Source organism: Eleutherodactylus coqui, chromosome 8 (genome assembly GCF_035609145.1).
Source record: "Eleutherodactylus coqui strain aEleCoq1 chromosome 8, aEleCoq1.hap1, whole genome shotgun sequence".
Classification (NCBI taxonomy): Eukaryota; Metazoa; Chordata; class Amphibia; order Anura; family Eleutherodactylidae; genus Eleutherodactylus; species Eleutherodactylus coqui.
Window position 1 is genome coordinate 111,181,391 of NC_089844.1, and position 22,294 is coordinate 111,203,684.

The 22,294-nt window shown below is 44.1% G+C and overlaps 1 protein-coding gene across 1 annotated transcript in view; it reads right to left on the bottom strand.

The window, feature by feature from the left end:
- Positions 1-220: 220 nt before the first annotated feature.
- Positions 221-22,294, bottom strand: part of SNX29 (sorting nexin 29) — a 433,715-nt gene continuing 411,641 nt past the window's right edge. Inside the window, exon 21 of the mRNA XM_066576210.1 lies at positions 221-3,172. Within this exon, the coding sequence (XP_066432307.1) occupies positions 3,043-3,172 (130 nt within the window). The 3' untranslated portion in view covers positions 221-3,042. The remainder of the gene's footprint in view (positions 3,173-22,294) is intronic.

Sequence of the window (22,294 nt, forward strand, 5' to 3'; positions counted from 1 at the left end):
GTATTAGCTTTCTGGAAGCGGGGATTTCAAGCCCCGCATTCAGAAAGCAATGCTGCGCCGGGGACGAGGAGTGAGCGACATCCTGCCGGAGCGCGACAGAACGCCGGGGGAGGTGAGCAATGATTTTTTTTTTTTACACTTTTTTTTTTTTGTATTACCGGCACATAAGACGACCCCCGACTGCAGAGCAGATTTTTCGGGGTTCAAAAGTCGTCTTATACACCGGTATATACGGTAGCTATCTTTCTATCCCATGGATAGGGACTAACTTTTAATCTTGGCAAAACCCTTTTGAAAAGTAAAACCGAACCAAGCAGGTGCATTTTGCTTGAATTCTCCTGTACACACAGCCTGCTTTGTATACAGTACCTTGATCACATTTAAAAGGTTCTCCACTAAATTATCATAAAAATTGGATTTACATTGCAGTCTGAGATTTTACTGCATTTAATAAAATGAGTTAGTCAACAAAAGTTATTTCCAAAGAGTTTTCAGAAGGAATAACGAAGGGACTCAAAATGGCATTTCAAGAGGATAGCAACTCTTTCAAAAGTGGACACGTCAGGAGAGCCACCAGGCCGTCCTAAAGTCAGACAAAGCTTTTACACTCATTTGTATTTCCTGGATAAACAATGAAGGGACCATGATGCTCCAACAAGCATTACATCCCATTCTCTCTGCTCAACAGTGAGGGTCTTTGGGTGAGACCACCATTGATCATACATTTATTGCCTAATTGAAGCACAAACCATCAATTAAAATTCCTAGCAACCCTTTAAGCTATAAAGTAGTTAAATAAACATCAACTATGTTAATGTGTCGGACCACAGAATATGGCCGATGCCAGAATTAATTTTCAAGCCTCTTACAAAAAAATAAAAGCTAAAAATCCCCATTTACAAATCAATTTACAATAAAGTGACTTTCGAAATAAAAAGCTAAGTTTTAGTACTTAATTTCCACATAATAAGTGCTTAGTAGCCCTGTGATGAAAGTGACACTTTTTAATCAAAATATAAAAGCTGGGATCTCACCTTTAGTGCATCATGATTTATGTGTGAAAATCCAGTTAAACAGAAGGTTTAGGAAATACAGTTTACAACACTTTTTTTTTAACTAGTGGAAAAACAGACAAAAAGTTTACTTTGAAAATGTTGGAACATTCAAATGTATTATTTAGAAGACATTACTATGTAATAGTATATTATACTCCTAGTTTCATCATCTGTACTTTGTATTTGTGATCTACAACCCGAGAATCTCCATTTGTTCCACAACGCAAACTCCCAGCATGCTCTGGTGGCCAAATGCTCTGAGAACATGCAGGGAGTTGAAGTTTTAGCAATACTCAGAGAGGCATGAGTTGGAGGCCACTGCTTTATATAATTACAACACAAGTTATGGATAGGAAATGATACTGGAAGAATAAGGAAGCTGTGTCTAAGCCACAACAAGGGCCATTACCCAAAGCAGCTATGGACTACCGTATACCATGTTTATAACAGCATGATCTCTAGCCATGGCACAGCCCTTATAAGGAAGAAAAAAAAAGATGGACCAAAGTAAACAAACCCTTTTGTCTCCTATTATTTTTGCAAGTTGTGGCTTATTTAGTTTGACTCCATTAACAAAAGTTGATGTAAGTGGTCTTCTACTCCAGGATAAAGTCTCAGTGTGTACAACAATGGAAGAAAAAAATTACCATAAAAAGAAAAATAAATTCCAAATAGTCTAAAAGTGTGTTTGTGTATTTTCCCCAATCGACTTCCCAATAGAGTGGTTCCTCTAAAATGTGGGTGCTCTTGGCAGAAAGGCTTGCTCTTGTGTGAGTCGTGTGGCAGGAAGGAATACAATGTCACCAATGTGCACCAAAACATATAATTCTGTTATACTGTAGGCTATAGTAAGTTCAATTTATAGAACACTCCAGACATTAAAGGGGTTTACTGGGACTAACAATGATGCCTTGTTAGAATTCAACCTCCAGGACAACTGCCAATCATTTCAGCATCCAGTCCTCTTCAGTGTTTACATAGCTACAATGACCATAGAAGTGGCTGTGTTTGGTACTGCAGCTCTTCATATTGAAGTGAATGGTATGATCGGCTGCATATGACACCGAAGATGACGTAGTGCTGTGCTCATCATCTGAAGTGCTGGAGGATGAACTCCACTGATCAAACATGAATGACCTATCCTAAGGATAAACCACCAATATTAAAGTCCTGCAGTAGCCCTTTAAATAAGTTCCTTAAAGATTCCAGTGAAGATCGGGTTTGAAAAAATATATAATGGAAGTCCCCTGATATTTTACTTAGCTCACATAATGCAACATGTCTAACTGCAATTATCAATGTCTTTTAGACCCATAGTGGTTACATGACTATATTCAACTGACACCGGAGACATAATAACCTCTTTATGTAGATGTGACTTTGTAAATTATATGAATCACAAGCACAGCAACCACCATTTTTACCAGTTTCATGGTTTAGAGACCCAAAATGATCCAGAACACCCACAAGTTGCTTTTCACTTTCATACAGATCGGCTCAAGGTGAGCTATAGAAAACCAATGATATCACTGATTTTACCTAACAAGCCAGAATCATCAAACAACATGGCAGTTGTCATAAAAGCGTGATCTAAGGCTTTGTCTGTCCATACGAAGTTATTAACTTCAAACCAACTTACTAATATGTACGAGGCCAAAACAATGCTTAACACTGGCTGTTAGATACAGACCACACTCTGTTGGTGTGCTGCCAACACGATGCGAAGACCTAAAACTAAGAAACTGATTATACTTGGCATGCTCCAGATGACCCTGTGATATTAATGTGCAATATAAAGTAAAGCCTAGAAGTAATGGTCATTGTATGAGCAGTAAAAAGAATTTGAAGATTTGTTCATAAGAGGAGAAGATCTTCATTTTGGAGAGCTCCTTACATGGTGACATGACCTATTTATGGACAAGAGTTGTTTTGCTGAGTTCAGTCTTTATCTGCTCATCTATTGTTAGGACATGGCCTGGAATGGTGGTCAGAGATCCCCACTTTGAGGTTCAGGGTTCCGTGACTCTCTCTGGTGACTGCGAGATAACTTCGGAAATCGGGAAGCCACTTTAGATCGACTGCTTTTACTACTTTGGTCTCCACTGCCTTGAATGTCACTGAAAGACAGAAAAAAAAATTAAATAAATAACAGGTACCAATTACCCACAAAATGATGGCAGCCAACGTAACAGTTTATTCCAGTACAAACAATTTTGACCTTGAAACATGCTATTGTCAGTAATTACCTTTAATAATGTGACTGTCAGCAGAGTATGAAGGTAAACATCGTCCACGTGTAACAGAACAAGGCTATACATGTTATGTGCTGGCTGATGAAATAGGTAAATATCATTTTGTTACGGTATACTACCCTTGATATGCCAGTCCGGGTGCACTAGATCTCACCCACAACCCCTGTCCCTGCCTGCTTGCCTCTACTCCTGGCTAACTGAAGAGACAGAAGGTTTTAATAATGACTTATGAAAAACCCTATGAACCCTCCATGTAGCTGGCAAATCAAGTTCATAAGCAAGCGGATTTACTACCCGCGTGATGACAAAGGGACCCACGTAACGCGGCGCAAGTTTCAATTTGAAATTTCTAGAAGATAAATATACCTTCTGTCCCATCCTGTAAGGTTCAGATACTGACAGACTCTTAAATTACTCTGAGACGCAAGGTCACTGGCACAAACCATCTGCCCTCCGGCACCCCCGAGGGAGCGTCCTGCTGACAATTCTGTAGATGAGGAACGAGATCAGATTCTACAGCTGCCACCACCACCCCAAATGCCAAGATATTCTTGGGAGCCACTGTCTCACTTTCCAGCGAACCAAAACTCCATGAGAGGGCGTCTGTCTTCACGTTCTTCTCCCCTGGAATCTATGTAATAACGAGGTTAAACCTGGTGAAAAACAACGCCCACCTGGCCTGACGAGCCATGAGTCTCTTAGCATTGGTGAGATATACCTAGTTGGAACACATTGGTTAGATATACCAAGTTTTCATGATCTGTATACACGGTAATAGGATGCCTTACCCCCACAAAATGGTGAAGCCACTCTTCTAGAGACCATTTAATCGCAAATAACTCACGATTACCCATGTCGTAGTTACATTCCGCCGAACTGAACTTTTGCGAGAAGAACGCACATGGACTATACCCAAGTCTCCCGCTGACTTCCTGAGACAATACAGCCCCCGCCCCCACCTTAGACTCATCGACCTCAATGAAGAATGGGCGCCGCGCGTCAGGCTGTACTAGCACCGGGGCAGCAGTAAACGCCCTTTTGAGACGACTAAAAGCCTCTGGGGCCTCAGGCGACCATCTTACCAAGTCGGCACCCTTCTTGGTAAGATCAGTCAGGAGTTTAGCAATAACAGAATAATTCTTAAAGAATCTACGGTAGAAATTTGCAAAACCTAAAAACCACTGGAGAACTTTCAGGTTATCTGGTCTGACCCATTGGGAGATTGCTGCCATTTTATCAGACTCCATTTGAAGCTCTGTGGGTGAAATCACATAACCAAGGAAAGACACTTGTTTAGTACCAAAAATGCATTTCTCCAACTTGACAAAAAGTTGGTTCTCACGAAAACAGGTCAGAACCATCCTCAGATGCCACACATGTCCCAGTCTGGGGAGTACACCAGAATGTCATCGGGATATATGATCACAAATACCGCCAGGAAGTCGTGGAAGACCGCGTTCATAAATCCCTGGAACACAGCGGGGGCATTACAAAGTCCGAAGGGCAGGACTAGACATTCAAAATGTCTGAACGAGGTGTTGAACGTGATCTTCCACTCATCCTCCTTTCAGATGCGAATTAAATTGTAAGCCCCCCTTAAGTCCAATTTGGAAACCAGTGGGCCCCTGATTTCAATAAATCAGGGGCAAGGAGCACTGGTTCTTCACTGTAATTTTATTCAAAGCCCGATAATCCACACAAGGCCTCAATGTCCCATCCTTCTTCTCTACAAAGAAGAGACCTGCCCCAGCAGGGAAACTGAACGGCCTGCTATGTCGTATGGCCAGAGACTCTGAGATATAGGACTTAAGGGCTTCGTGCTCACGCCCAGGCAAATTGGAAATGGCTCCCTTAGGGATGGGACTGTTGGGGATCAAATCAATACCACAGTCCCACTCCCTAGGGGGAGGCAAAGTTGCAGACAGTTTCTGGGAAAATACATCATGAAAATCGGACAAATACTCAGGAATAAGTATGGTATCTTCTGAACACATGGATATAGTAGCTAAGTGACTATGACAGGAGAACCCCCAATGTGTCAATTCCCGAGTGGACCAATCAAATCGGGGATTGTGCAGTGCCAACCAGGGCATACCAAGCACTACATCAACAGACATCCTTTCCATTACCAGGAACGACAGATTCTCAGAATGGAGAACACCCACAGTGAACAGTAACATGGGAGTCCTCCATTGTACAACCCCTGCAGACAGAGGGGTAGAATCAATACTAGTGAAGCGTACGGGAATTTTTAATGCCGAGAATTCAGTCATCAGAGGTCTGATAAAACTTAGACTAATCAAATTAGCAAAGGATCTGAAGTTTTCCACCAGTTCAGACTGATGTTGTAGACTCTTCTGAGGACAGGTCGCTACACGATGTCCGGCTTTTCTACAATAGAGGCCGAGGCGATGAGTCATCCGGAACAGTCGCCGTTCCACGGGACTTGGCTAATCCACTTCCATAGGCTCGGCCCCAGAAGTTGGCATGAAAGAAGGGGGAGCGGGTCTGCTGGATTCCCTAGCCTTACGGGCCTGACGTTCCTCTTTTCTAGATCTCCGCCTCCTGTCAGGTTTGGCCGCCAATTCCATCGCATCATTGAGTGTCACGGGAGCGGGATGAGAAATGAGTAGATCCTTGACAGCATCAGAAAGACCCAACAAGAACACATCTTTAAGGGCGCTATCGTTCCAAGAAGTTTCACCTGCATACAATCTAAATTTAGAGCAATAGTCCTCACCCACTGCTGCCCCTGACGTAGAGACATGAGATGAGATACCGCAAACCCCGCACAGTCCGGCTCATCAAAAATACCTCCAAGTTCCTGAAAAAACAAATCCACTGACTGCAGGCAAGCCAAACTCTCGGGCAATGAGTAGGCCCATGTCTGGGGGGGACCCTGAAGTAAGGACATAATCAATCCAACGCTCTGGGATTCTGAGCCGGAGGAGCGGCGCCGCATCCGAAAATACAATCTACATGCCTGCTGAAAAACAAAAAACTTGCTCCTCTTCCCTGAAAATACCTCAGGAAGAGGACACTTGGGCTCGGGAATAGCAGGGGCGGTAGAAACACGCACTAACTCCTGCTGCTCCTGCGCCACCATTCGGCCGAACAGGTCTTGGATCACAAGCACTAAATCCTGCAACTGACTTGCGAGCATACTCATGGCCTCCATTGGTGAGCAATTCTAAGGGCCAGTTATTATGTTACGGTATACTACCCTTGATACGCCAGCCCGGGTGCCCTAGATCTCACCCACAACCCCTGTCCCTACCTGCTTGCCTCCACTTCTGGCTAACCCCAGGCGGGCAACTGGGCGGCGGTCCCTACTCTCACTAGGGACCAAAAAGGGATGCTGGCGTACCTGTATGGAAAGGGTAGAATACTGACAGAAAAGGCAGATGTAAATAACCAACACAAACAATACAAAGCAGAACTGAGGCAGATGGAAAAACCTGATGGACAATAGCAAAGTATAGCATAATAGCTGACAGAGGGCAGGAGACCAACAAAGGCAGACTAGCTAGCACACTGAGAGAAACCAATAACAGTGGTTGCAAGTCTCTGCCCGACCTTTAAACAAAAGCCTCTGCCCAGGGGCAGAGAGAGGGAGACAGCCAACTCCCAACAGAACATAATAAAAGGGAGCTGATGCATGGCAGCTGCACTTACAGGTGCGCGCAAGATGCCGCGCGCCACCAGCACCACGCCGCCAAGGCACACGGGCCCCCGGCAGCCGGACAACAAGCCGGGGGGGACGTGCCCCGACCAGCAACCGCCGCAAGGTAATACGTTTATTATTCAGAATTGTATCTCTATCTCTTCATTTCACCAATTATTTAAAAAATTTCATAGAAACCCCCACAGCTGTGATATATTCAAGAATCGCCCCATCTTCAGGTGCTAAAGTTGCTTCTATGAAAAATCACATCAGTGTGATGCAAGGTCAACAGATAACCACGGAGAGGTAATCCTTGCTGTGAGGGTTATGAACATATTAATTTATATATGTATGTATCTTTGATATACGTTTCCGGAGGCTTTAGGCCTAAATTGTACACTCTATTCTGTGTCCTATGAAAAGCTCTGATAAATGCTTGTACATTTAGGTTAGTACTTAATTACATTAAGTAGAGGTGTAATCTTAAATGTCCATCATGTCTCCAAGATCTTGTTAATCTCGTTACAATGATCAAAGGATAATGGAATGCTTCGATCATTAACTGCTGTCTAGGGCATGTGATTAAAATGTAGATTGTGATAAAGAATCAAGGTACTAGACAGTCAGTCTACATTCCAACAAAAGAAGCCATGTTTATTGAGAAAACGCAATTATTCACCACCTTAGTACTTTGACCTCAGTATAACAGATTGAACTTTGTAACACTAGCCTTTGCACTGATACGCCTACTGATACGCCTACTGATACTCCTTCTATTTTTTGTATAAGAAATGACAATGTACAGAATAAACACAGATTGCTTCTAGACACAGGCCTGATCTCTGTGTTTCATTGCTTTCTCACGGCGGCCGCCATAACCACCTCTGATTTGGAGCCTCACAGCATATTGACGGAACATTGAATTCCACAACAGTAATTGGTGCCCAGAACGTGGGGCTTGAAGGAACAAGAGGACCACCTGCACCTCAAACCCCCCCGGACCTAGATGGGATAAGGAGCCACTCGGAACCACGGATTTACAAAAACTGCGCAGTAAGGTAAGGCTTTATCTTGCCAAAATCTATCCGTGCTTCTTGGCTGCTCCTTTCCTGTCCGAGGGGTAAGAAGTGCATGCCTCTTATAAATCTTCAAGCTTTTTTTTTTTAAGAATTCATATGGTGGGCTGAATATGCTGTGCAGGTGTTCTTTAACTGTTATTGTCTTTATTTGTTACTTTGCATGGTCAGTGTACAGAATATGAAACCCTCTTGCCGATCTCTGGAAGGCATGGTATAAATTGTACCAGGGAAGCCTAAAATTTTCAGGGGATAAAATCCCTGATGGGAGCCTCTTATAGGTATAAGAGAAGTAGTTGAGACGGGGGAAAAATAAGCAGGGTTGGGAGGTACCGACACTTACAGACAAGTGAGGAAGTACTGACACTTAAAAAAGTAGTAACTGACATTCAAATGTTTTTGTCTTTATGTGTGCCTGTTTATGCACGAGTGAGTGATTGATGAGTGGACCTGATCGACGGAACCTGACCTCCGGGGTGCAAATATAAATCTCTGTGTCCCATGTTAACAGGAACCTGATCAGTGACGCTGAAAGGAGTCCCTAACAAGGCCACGATTCTGGACAGGGCCCCCTGCAGTTCCGTTTGTATATTTCAACGGTCAGGGGATTGTTTTATGTGTGTGAAAGGATAAAATAATAAGCCTCTTGGTGTACATAAACCGCCAGCCATGGGCAATACTGCTGGTAAAGAGGATAAGGTATGGAAGACAGCTAAAGAAATTGTACAAGAAAGAGAAGGCAGAGCTGCAGTTGGTAGAGGATGTGATAAATTGTTTAAGCACATAGGATATAAAGGGACAGGAGTATTAGATCTCCAGCAGTGGGAAAGGTTTTCAGACAGTCATGCTGGGTGGGCAAAAGATAATGGATTAAAGGAAATGTTGAATAGTTGGAAAAAGGCAAGTAGAGATATAGAAGATGCAGGATATCAGAGAAAAGAATTCAAAGGACGGATATATTATGCTCCCCCATTGCCAGGTCAGTTCCCTCTTGCACCTCCACCCCCTCCTTCATCTCAATTCCAACAGTCTCCCCCATCCTATGCCAAGCCATCCACTCCAAGGTCAAACACTGGACAGGAGGGATGGACCTGCTGGCATTGTGGACAACAAAACCCGGATTGGAGAGAGAGCTGCCCTGCTTGCGGAGCTCCTCGGCACAAACCGGTTATGCCTATGCTCACTAGATCCAAGGCTAGTGAGTGGAAGCATGGAGAAGAGGACAAGGAGGAGATGCAGGGAGCGGAGAGTGGTATAGGAGCTGATGTAACACAGGGGGAAGGCAGAAGGAGCCAATATGATATGACCTCACAAAAAGTTAAATATAGACCATGGACACCTCAAGAGCATATGTCACTTATACAGCAATTACCAGACCCCATGACCAGACCTATGCCTTTCTTTAGACAGATAGCACAAATACAAGACACATACTCTGCAACATCAGCTGATCTGGGTCCTTTGATTATGTTAAAAACAGGGGAGGCAGTGGGAACTATAATTTTAAATTATGTGAAAGACTATTGTGGCACAGATTGGGATAAAATTAAACATAGAGAATTAAAAAGTGGTAAGATATTTTTAATTGGTCTAGAACGTTGGGCAAAAGAAAAATTAAAAGAATCCTCCCTGTCTCTTTCTAATGTCACACAAGAGAAGGATGAAAGTGTAGAGCAATTTTATGCCCGCCTTCAACAACGTTGGTCAGATCTGGGGTAATGGGGGCATACAAGAATTGGGTGACCATGTACTTAGCATGGCCTTTGTAGAGGGGTTGTGAGAACCCTTGAGGTCTAAACTCATGGATAACAAGCCTGAGTGGAGACAATATGAAGCAGCAGGCCTGGTGCAAGCAGCCAAGGGCATTGAACTAAATTTAAAAATCAAAAAAGGACATAGCTCTGTTATGATAGCACAATACAGCACAGGAGAGAACAAAATAAAACGGGGCACCCATCCCAAACATAACCTTAAGTGCCATTTCTGTGGTAAGCCTGGGTACTTTAAACAGGAGTGTAGAAAATTCCTCCAGCAGAGGGGTAGTGAACAACCCACAAAAGCACGAGTCGCCAAGGGAGAAATAGAAAACCAAGATTGAATAGTCGGCGACCCTCTGCCCTTCTTCCCCATGAGCAATGTAAAAGAGGGTGTGGCCATTTTTCTTAAAGGGGAAGTACTCATTAAGGAAATTCCTTTCCTTGTTGATACAGGGGCAGCAACCTCAGTCATCCAAAGCCACCTAATTCCTCCAGCATACCGGCAAAATACAGCTCAAACTGTTGTAGGTCTTGAAGGAGTTCCTACGAAACTTCAGGAAACAGACCCTCTCCCCATAAAATTCAGAGACCAGACAGTGTTAACAAAACTATTGGTGAGTGATGATATTCCACTGTCAGTTATGGGCACAGACATACTCTCTGCCCTGTCAGCTTCCATTCAGTTTACTGAAGAAGGAACAGTGCAGATTGATTTTGCAAAAACAAACGCAGAACAATTTTGCCAGATGGTGGCTTCTCTAGATCAGGGGTCCCCAACTCCAGTCCTCAGGGACCACCAACAGGTCATGTTTTCAGGATATCCTATGGTAAGAACACCTCTGGCAATGTCTGAGGACCGACAATAATTACATCACCTGTGCAATACTGAGGAAATCCTGAAAACATGACCTGTTGGTGGTCCCTGAGGACTGGAGTTGGGGAACACTGCTCTAGATGATCCACAGCCAATTTTCCTCTTAACTACAGAAGAGGAAATAATATTACAGGAAGTTCCACAGGAACTCTGGGCCAAGTCCAAAACAGATATTGGTCATATGAATGTGACACCCATGGTAGTCACACTAAAACCAGGATGCATAGCCCCCCAAGTAAAACAATATCCATTGGGTAGGGCCCAAGAGGACTCTATAGGCCCACAAATTACAGACTTAATTCAAATGGGGGCACTACGGGAAATAACATCACCAGCCAATACTCCCCTCTTCCCAGTTAAAAAGAAAACACAAAAGGGACAACCAGATGTTTATCGCATGGTACATGATCTTCGGGAAATTAATAAAGTAACTGTACTCGACACCCCAGTAGTGCCAAATCCACATACGCTTTTAGCACAAGTCCCGCCCACTGCGACATTTTTTACAGTGATAGATCTTGCAAATGCGTTTTTCAGTGTACCGATCCATCCGGATTGCCAGTACCTTTTTGCTTTTACCTTCAAGGGTAAACAATACGCTTGGACCGTCCTGCCACAAGGTGCGCAGAATTCTCCAAACATGTACACCCAGGCACTCCAGTCTGTTTTGCAGGCCTAGACTCCGCCTGATGGAACTGTGCTGTTGCAATATGTTGATGACCTTCTGCTTTGTGCTGAGGATCTGAAAACATGTCAATCTGCATCCATTTCTCTTCTAAAATTTTTAGCAGAAAATGGCTGCAAGGCTTCAAAGGAAAAATTACAGCTTTGTAAACAAAAGGTTGTGTTTCTAGGCCATTGCCTAGCTCAAGGAACCAAACATCTCACAGAAGAACGAAAAAGCTGCAGTTCAAGCCATTTCTGTACCTTCTTCTGCTGCCAAACTCCGCACCTTTTTGGGGCTTGTCTCATACTGCCGTCCTTGGATCCGTTCTGCCTCATCCCTGATGCAACCACTCTATGATTGTCTTCCAAGTGTTCCTTTCTCTCTCACTCCTGAAGCAACTGACAATTTCCATACACTAAAACTCTCTATTCTCAGTTCTCCAGCACTGGGAATTCCTAATTACACTCTACCTTTCACTCTCTTCTGCACTGAACTTTCTGGTCATGCGATGGCAGTGTTGACACAAAAACATGGAGGACGTCCACGGCCACTTGGGTATTACTCCATGAGATTGGATCCGGTGGCCCGAGGAGCCCACTCCTGTGTCCGTGCGGTAGCAGCAGTACAAGCAATGGTTGACAAATCTTCTGAGTTGATCCTGGACTACCCCCTAGTGGTTCTCACCCCCCATGACATCCAGAGTATACTCACTCAAATACAACCTAAACACCTGTCTCTAGCTCGTCAAATAAGGTTACAATGTGCCTTTCTCATGCCTCCTAACATCTCCTTCCAACGGTGCACTACCTTGAACCCGGCTACTCTTCTTCCAATTGAGTATCCCGATTCAAATGGGGGGGTGGGGGATTTGGGTACTGCAGATCAGTTATTTTTAAATTCTGTACAGCATGATTGTGATTTATTTGATTCAAAACACCAGCATGATTGTCTAGAATTGATGCAGCAAGAAACTGCAGGTTTTGAATCAGTTACTGAAACGCCTATTGACAATGCACATTTTGAGCTTTTTGTAGATGGTTCACGGTACGAAGGTGAGGATGGCCGATTCCATACCGGGTATGCAGTAGTCACACAACATGATGTCCTAAAAGCAGAAGCTCTGCCTCCGCATGTCTCAGCACAAGAAGCGGAATTGAAGGCCCTCACTGAGGCGTGTAGAGTGGCAGAAGGTAAAACAGCAAACGTTTACACTGATTCCAGGTATGCATTTGGCATAGCTCATGATTGCGGCCCAATATGGAAGGCCAGACAATTTTTAACTTCTGTAGGACAACCCATTAAGAATGGTGCAGCAGTACAGAACCTTATGAAAGCCCTACTCCTACCGGATAAAGTAGCAATCCTAAAGGTGAAAGCTCATACTAAAGCCGACACTGCAGAAGCAAAAGGCAACGCCCTCGCAGACTTCACAGCAAAGGCAGCGGCCCTCAAACCATGGAAGAAAGAAGAAAAGAAGATACTGACCGCACAAGTCAGAGACTATGATTTGGACTTTGATAAAAATATGGACATTGATGTACTAAAGACATTACAGTCACAAGCCAGCAAAGAAGAAAAAGATAAATGGACTAATATGGGAGCAGTAGAACAGGGTGGCGTATGGCAAACAGTCAGTAGAACTTGCCTACCACGATCCCTGTACCCCATGATGGCCCAGCTGATCCATGGAAAGACTCACCTATCGAAGGCAGCTATGCTACTGACGCTTGAGAGAGAATGGGTGGCCCCTGGGTTCTCTGTAACTGCTGCATCATTTGTCCAATCTTGTATGATCTGTGCCGTGAGCAACCCAGGACAGAAAGTAAAGGTCCCGCAAAAACACTTGCCTAGGCCACTCTACCCATTTCAGAGATTGCAAATTGACTATATTCAGCTCCCACGTGTGGGGAAATATGAATATGTGCTTGTTGTTGTTGATATCTTCTCAGGTTGGGTTGAGGCCTACACCATCACCAAGGCAACTGCTCAGGCAACAGCAAAGAAGCTCATGAATGAGGTAGTCTGCAGGTATGGGGTACCAGAGGTAATCGAGTCAGACAGGGGTACACATTTCACAGGTGAAATAATGCAACACATCATGTCTGCCCTGGGTATTTCCCAAGCATTTCACACCCCTTATCATCCACAAAGTAGTGGGAAGGTAGAAAGGATGAATGGTACCCTAAAACTAAAAATACAGAAAGCAATGAAAGAAACAGGCAAACCATGGACTGAGTGCCTCCCATTGGCCCTTTTCTCAGTCAGATATGTGCCTAACAGAAAAACAGGATTATCACCATATGAAATCTTGTTTGGGTGCGCACCCAGGTTGGGTCTGTACTTTCCACAGGTACTGCAGGCCCAGTATGGTACTCTAACTGACTATGTTATGTCCTTAAATGCACGCCTAAAGGCAACACACAATCAAGTGTTTTCTTCAATTCCAGATCCAAATTCTCTTGAAGGAACGCATGATCTGCAGCCCGGAGATTGGGTAGTGACAAAGAGACACGTGAGGAGGACATTGGAACCAAGGTTTGACGGCCCGTATCAAGTGCTGCTCACAACCAGTACTGCCGTCAAACTAGAGGGTAAAACCAATTGGGTACATGCCTCACATTGCAAAAAGGTTAAGAAACCACAATATGAGAGAAATGAGACTATTCCTGGTGCTTGGAATTCTCCTGCTTATTGCCAGGGCCTGGACCCTGACGCCAGCGGGAAAGTTGAAATTGGCACAAACTAAGGAAGGAGGTGTTGTTAGAAGCTACTGGGGTTGGGCAAATAAAACTAAAGCCAGACAGCAAGACGAGTTCATATGTGAAGGCAATCATAGGTGCATAATAGCCAATTTTACACTAGGAGAGACCAGTGGCTTATATGTCCCCTCCAATAAATTTAAAGGTCGTTCATATGTCATACAGGAAGGAGAGCATCCTTGGATAAACATTATCAGTAGAGTAAATATCTCATGCTATAAACTAACCCAAGGATGTGTGGCTCATATAGATAAGCAGTTCACATATGAGCATCTTTCAAAAACGTTAATGTGTAAGGGTGACCAAGTTGGAAGAGAAGGCACAAACCAGACAATATCTTTAAAAGATACATATACTCTCCTGTGCATTAATGGTACTCCTATAGCCAACTCTCTAATGTGGTTAAACCTTTTGACCGTCCTGGAAACAACCCCTGTGGTACACACTGACAATTTAGTTAGGCTCCCCCATACATGTAAAAATGTCTCAACCAAACAACAGAGGACCGTAGTGCAGTTTAATATATCTTTCCCTGTAATGAAATCATGCTCTAGAATGAAGAGAGAATGGTACGATACTCTTCTTGGGGGAATAGGAGCAGGCACAGGGGTTTTAAATTCAATAGATTTAGAAGTAATGAAAAATAAGATGGCAGGGGAAGGAAGAGATGTGTCTAATCTGGTCAATATTCAGGCACAATGGATGCCCTCCATATTCCTCCCCCAACATCTTGCATTAGGATATAATAAGGATGTATTAACGCTTTTTAATCTGAGTTTTGGGGTTCAAAATGATTTGTTTGTAAATATGAGTAAATTCATAAACTATACACAATGTAGCCTGCAATATGTATATATGATTCACGAGAAGGATAAAGCACAGTCAGATTTGATGACAAAGAATGAAAAATTGTGGAGAAATATTTTCAAGAATGTAATTCCAGTAGCATCTTGGATACGGCCCCGGGCTGATAGTGTAGAATGCTCTGATGAATATTGCACTGGAGAAATGACTTTTTATGATGTAAAGGACACAAGCCTGATGTGTAAGTTTGTAGTACTACCTGTGGTGTTCGGACCGCCTCTATATGCTTTCCAATATTGGTTGCCCAAGTTCACAGGTACTATGATTGATAGTGAAAATAAAACCCATGGCATAGAGAACTGTGAAGAAACACTGGATGGCCTAGTATGCGGACGGAGTACAGCCGCATATGAGCCATGTTTCCTGCAGCCTTCAGTCAGCATATGTGATTGGACGGTGCTACCTGCGTCTTTCCATATGCTGATAGAAGTTGGCCCCCAATATATATGCTTTGTTACCAACCAAACTAAAACCACCAGTATGTATAATCTCACCACTCCATTTTCTGGATGTTTACAGAACATATCGGTGATACATTGGTTTACAGAAACTTACACCTTTTTGACAGATGCTGAAGCTGCAATAAAGTATTACTGGCACCCAGATGCTATCCCTATGTCAAATCTGACTATATCCTTGGGTAGAATTGTAAGACTAATGAAAGACACTGAACACCTTCAAAAGCATTTGGATGTTACTAACCTCTCCCTTATGGAATTAGAAAAACAAACTATATGGGTAGGAGATAAGTTGGTCAGCATAGGTAATAAGATCCAGATAGACACAGAATATAACTGGTATGATATTTTTACTGGATGGTCACCTACAGCAGGAAAGATGATGGATTTTATGTTTTACCCATTACTAATACTGTTTCTTTTGTTCATTCTTTTGAGTGTTTGCAACTTATGGGCATTCTGTGGGATACGGAGACAAGCAAATTATCTGGAATCGCTCCCTCTACGATATCGTTAAAACAGTCAAAAGAGTAAAAGAGCACCAACAGTGGGGATCCGGGGGAGAGGATAGAAAGACCGGCAGGGGTGGCTTAGCACCCTTGATAGTACCACAACAAAGACTCTCTTCAAGATGGACTGTTTCAAATGGGGGATTGTGAGGGTTATGAACATATTAATTTATATATGTATGTATCTTTGATATACGTTTCCGGAGGCTTTAGGCCTAAATTGTACACTCTATTCTGTGTCCTATGAAAAGCTCTGATAAATGCTTGTACATTTAGGTTAGTACTTAATTACATTAAGTAGAGGTGTAATCTTAAATGTCCATCATGTCTCCAAGATCTTGTTAATCTCGTTACAATGATCAAAGGATAATGGAATGCTTCGATCATTAACTGCTGTCTAGGGCATGTGATTAAAATGTAGATTGTGATAAAGAATCAAGGTACTAGACAGTCAGTCTACATTCCAACAAAAGAAGCCATGTTTATTGAGAAAACGCAATTATTCACCACCTTAGTACTTTGACCTCAGTATAACAGATTGAACTTTGTAACACTAGCCTTTGCACTGATACGCCTACTGATACGCCTACTGATACTCCTATTTTTTGTATAAGAAATGACAATGTACAGAATAAACACAGATTGCTTCTAGACACAGGCCTGATCTCTGTGTTTCATTGCTTTCTCACGGCGGCCGCCATAACCACCTCTGATTTGGAGCCTCACAGCATATTGACGGAACATTGAATTCCACAACATTGCCTTACCTCCTTATGGCACAACTCTGTCCTTCATTTCATGAATCAGATTTTTTTAAATGAAAAATATTAACTAGATGCAGATGGATGTAGTCAATATATTCTTAAAGAAGGGGTTGTTCTATTTGCCCCAGCAATAAACTATTTGTGGCTATTCCAACTTCCTTAACCCCCAGCTGTTTTCGTTGGAGGAAGTCCCATGACGCCACTTATTTCCCTGCAGCAGCCTGCGGCATAGACATACCTATAGGTGATGCGGTTGCACCCGGGCCCAAGATCCTTAGGGGGCCATAAGGCCTCTCTTCTCCATATAGGGAACTCAGTACTATGAATAAAACATTATAGTTGGGGGCCCTGTTACAGGTTTTGCATTGGGGCCCAGAAGCTTCAAGTTACGCCTCAGGCCTGCGGTTTAGGATAACATTACGTGACCATTCAAATAAATGCTAAACCATGTAATATATAGTTGCACAGAGTTGTTCTCTGCCCCTATTTATAAAGAGGAGGCCTAAGTACAAATATGTTTTCCTAGGACCTAAAGAAAGGTTTCAGAAGCTCAAAGAAACCCTTTACCTACATCATTTGTGCATCATGAAAACATGAAGCATTAGAACACTTCGGTAAGCTTACAAGAAGCAAAATCACAAATCGGATATCATCTTGATGACCAACAGATATCCAAATGATGAAGACAGCCCTGCCGTTTCTGAACATGTCACATACATGTAAAGGGTTATTTACGGGCAAAAGTGAAATATTTAGCTCATAACATATGGCTTTCCACCAAGGCACTCTCCAATCCTGGGACTATTTTAAAACGAATGCCCTGTCCATGAATACTTTCCATGTATTTGGTTTCTGCATATTGCAGGGCAAAAGCCGGCGGCAGAGATCAAGAGCGAGCCTTGGCCAACCACTGCACTAGATAGAAGAAGAGTACAGGAGCCTTGCCTAACCAGAATAACCCTTCAGATATATGTCCAGGCTAAATTAATATATTATGCTTTTTTTTTTCCTTTAGCCTAAAGCTGTATTTACATGGGCGATGTTCCAGCGCAAGTTCTGTCCGATTGTGAGATGTACAGAACTCATGGTGGTGGAGCGGGGTGGAGCGGGGAGTAGCAGTGGGGAACAGGGGGGAGCTCTCCCCCCCCCCCCACTCCCCTCTGCAACCCCCTGCTCACCCCCGGCGCCCCCCGAATCTTTTCGCCCGAGTAGTCGGTTACTCGGAAAAAACGGTGCTCGAGTGCAAAAACGCCTTAAACGAGTAAGTTCGCTCACCTCTAGATGGAACCCATTTTCTGGTCTGAGTTCTGTACATCTCACAATCGGACAGAACTTACGCTGGAACATCGCCCATGTAAATACAGCTTTAGTACGTTCGCTCATCTCTAGTTCCATCGCTTTTCAATCGGAAAGAGATCGAAGACCAAAGTAGTAAAAGCAGTCATCTAAAGTGGCTCCTGACAATGGGTTTCCATCGCTTTCAGTGGGTTAATACATGAGCAATTTTTCTCCCAGAGCGCTAGTACAAGATCAAAAAACCACAGCATGTCCTATTTTTCTGCAATTCTGCTACAAGAATCGCCAATTATTTTCTATGGGAGTGTGAGGAAAAATACATTGCACTCACATGCTATGCGATTTGCATGCGAGTGCGATGCCTTTTTCAAGCACTTTATTTTTGGAACCATGTGCACTTTTTCATGTGCGTGAAAAACACATGTAAATCTGATGTGTTCTTATCTCATAAACACTTTGTACATGCAGGAAAATCGCAGTGAAATAGCAGGTGAAACCCTTTTTCCCTGACCTATACATTGCACTCACCCAAGTAAATACAAGTATTCCATCAGTATTTACCTATGTAGATTTTATTTTCTAACTGGACAACTAGTGATCTGTATTTGCCCAATAGAAAGGAATATCAATACAGAGACAAATATGCAAAAAATAGGACATGCTGCATTTTTAAAAAACATCCACGAAAAATCTGGCCATGTGAATACATATATAGACTTCTATTAGTGCCATATTATGGTCCACCAAACAGACCAAATCCAGAGCTAAAATATACTAGTCTGAAACCGGCCTAAAAGAGATTCAACCTTTTTGCTGTAGAGGGTTAAATGAGATTATGTGATGTAGCTTCCAGCAGTAGTCTGCAGAAGTGAGTGCAATCGTTGCAGGGGATCTGTATGAGTAGTACAGAGAGAGTGAACTGCAATGATGCTCTAGTTAGCTGTCTCCTAATTAAAGAGGGTTCATTAAATGATGAAGTACATTAGCGATACATCCCTGCTGGGCACTTTTAGCTTGCTCTGACTCCGAAACTACTGTACATGAATGATTCTGTATGGATTTGCTAGAAAACAAGATCTTTTACTGTGTAAAAAATATTCACTTTTAATACAGAAGTATACAGAGTGGATCTAGAACATAATAGCAGGAAGGTAGGTAAGCATACAGTATATCTCAAACATTGCATATATAAGAATAGTTTTTTAATGCTAGCTGTAGTAGATATAAAATAGTGCTTACAACCCTAGTACCCACATGCCAGCAATAGTGCCTACAGCACCTCATACTACCATTTATAGTGCCACAGGGTTCCAAACACCAGCTGTGATAACATTAACCTACACCATGCACACCCAACCAGGAACTGCTCTCCCCCACTGATTACAACTCATGTTTGAATGGCTATTCACTAACTGCTCATGTGTTGTTCGCTTCCTGGCTGAGGTCTACACAAAAGTTGGAATGGGGTTAACAAAAGAATGGAAAAGTGAGTGGTAGCATGTTTCCCCGAAAATAACACCTACCCTGATTTTTCAGGAAGGCTTGAAATATAAGCCCTACCCTGAAAACAAGCCCTAGTTGCGTTACAGGGAGAAAAAAAAGGATTACATTACCAAGCAGGCTCGGTCCAGGTCCCTCCCACTGTGCTCCGATGCATGTCCTGCAGTCCTCAGCCGGCCACAGAAGATCACTTCCTGGTTACGGGATTCATAAATTTCGCCTCCAGGAAGCAATGGCTCTGATTGATTCTCGAGCGCTGTCCAGCCAGTCAGGGCAGCGTTCGATGAACAAAAGCGATGACTGTGATTTGTTCATCGAGCACTGCTCAGCCAATCAATACAGCACTGAATAAACCAGTCACAGCCATTGCATTGCGGAGACAGGATTTATGAATTGGCTAAGCCGCAGCATTGATTGGTCAATTCATAAATCCTGCCTCCACAATGCAATGGCTGTGATTGGCTAAGCAGTGGTCGAAGAACCAATCATAGCCATCACATTGGTTCTTCGAGCAATACATTAATTGGCTGAGCAGCTCTCAAGAACCAATCAGAGCCATGGCTTCCTGAAGGAGGGATTTATAAATCCTGTAACCAGGAAGTGATCTTCTGTAGGCGGCAAAGGATTACAGGATGCTAAGCAAGTAAAATAAGACACCCCCTTGAAAATAAGACCTAGTACCTCTTTGGGGGCAAAAATTACTATAAGACAGGGTCTTATTATCTGGGAAACACGGTACAAATGAAAATCAGCTGGAGGGACAATTTTCTACTAAGTCACATGACTGTGTATAAAAAGAGCATGTTAGAGAGGCAGAGTCTCTCAGAAGCAAAGGTGGTCAAAAGCAAAGATGGTTCAGTACAAATAATTTTGACCTTGGAACATGCTATTGTCGGCAATTACCTCTAATAATGTGAGTGCCAGCATAGTATGAAGATAATAATGTATACATGTAACAATCTGTGAAAAACTATGTGTAAAAATTGTGGAACAATCACAGAAAACTGCTCAATGTTAAATCGCAAAGACTTTGAACATCCAACCATCTGCAGTATATATCAAAAGATTCAGAAAATCCTGAGAAATTCATGTGCATAAGGGACAAGGCAGACAGTCAATATGGGATGCTCGAGATATATTGGCCCTTAAAGGAGAGGTCTCGAGGAAGCAGTGAATTTTTTTTTTTGCCCAGTCCCCCTAATTAAGCATACATTACTAAGCCCCCCTGTAAATGACTTTTCTAGCTGGTTCGTACTTACCGTTCCAGCGTTTCAGCAACTTATAAAAGTTTCCCCAAGATGGCCGCCGGCTCTTTTCCCGTCGCTCGCTGCAGCCCGACGTGCGCGCTCCCGAGACGCTGCCAGCTGTGTCTCCATGGCAACACGACGCCCCGCAGCCGCCGACCAGTCACCCACCGCCAGGCAGCAGGTAACCGGCGCAGCCCCCCCCCCCCATCACAGCAGCAGCCCCCCCGGCGCAGCGACAGCCCCCCCCCCGGCCCAGCGCTAGTTCCCCCGGCGCAGCGACAGCCCCCCTCCGGCCCAGCGCTACTTCCCCCGGCCCAGCGACAGCCCCCCCCATCGCAGCGACAGCCCCCCCCGGCCCAGCGCTAGTTCCCCCGGCGCAGCGACAGCCCCCCCCGGCCCAGCGCTACTTCCCCCGGCCCAGCGACAGCCCCCCCCATCGCAGCGACAGCCCCCCCCATCGCAGCGACAGCCCCCCCGGCCCAGCGCTACTTCCCCCGGCCCAGCGACAGCCCCCCCATCGCAGCGACAGCCCCCCCGGCCTAGCGACAGCCCCCCCCCCGGCCCAGCGCTACTTCCCCCGGCCCAGCGACAGCCCCCCCATCGCAGCGGCAGCCCCCCCATCGCAGCGGCAGCCCGGCGCAGCGGCAGCCCCCCCCCGGCCCATCACTTACCAGGACAGCTGGACGGCGGGACAGCTGGGCGGCTTCTCCGGACAGCTCGGCAGCTCTGCACCTTCCTCTAACAGAGGAAGGTACAGAATGGCCGCTCCAGCGCGCTCCCGAGCAGTGACAGCTCGTCTGCGCATGCGCAGAAGAGCTGTAGCGGAGAGCACACTGAAGCGGCTCGTGCTGAATGGAGAAGACCGGACTGCGCAAGCGCGTCTAAAAAAGCAAGCTGCCGGCGAATTTAGACGGAACCATGGAGACGAGGACGCTAGCAACGGAGCAGGTAAGTGAATAACTTCTGTATGGCTCATATTTAATGCACGATGTATATTACAAAGTGCATTAATATGGCCATACGGAAGTGTATAACCCCACTTGGTTTCGCGAGACCACCCCTTTAAGCATCACTGCACTAAAAACGGGCATGATTCTATAATACAGATCACTGCATGGGCTCAGGAATCAACAGCACAGTTCACCGTACAATCCACAAATGTAGACTAAATACGTATCATGCAAAGAAGAAGCCATATGTCAACACAAACCAGAAACGCTGATGTCTTCTCTGGGACAAAGCTCATTTAAAATGGACTGAGGCAAAACGGAAAACTGTTTTGTGGTCAGATGAATCAAAACGTGTAAATTTTGGAAACCAAGGAAGCCGTATCCTGTGGACTCAACAGGACAGCTTGTTATCAGTGCACAGTTCAAAAACCTGTATCTCTGATAGTATGGGGTTTTATTAGTGCCCATGGCATGGGCAGCTTACACATCTTGAAATGCACTGTCAATGCTGAGCCATATATAGAGGTTTTAGATAAGAAAAGCTTGTCTTGCTCATAAGACTTGGACAAATATTGCCTGTAAAATGTGGTCACCATATATAG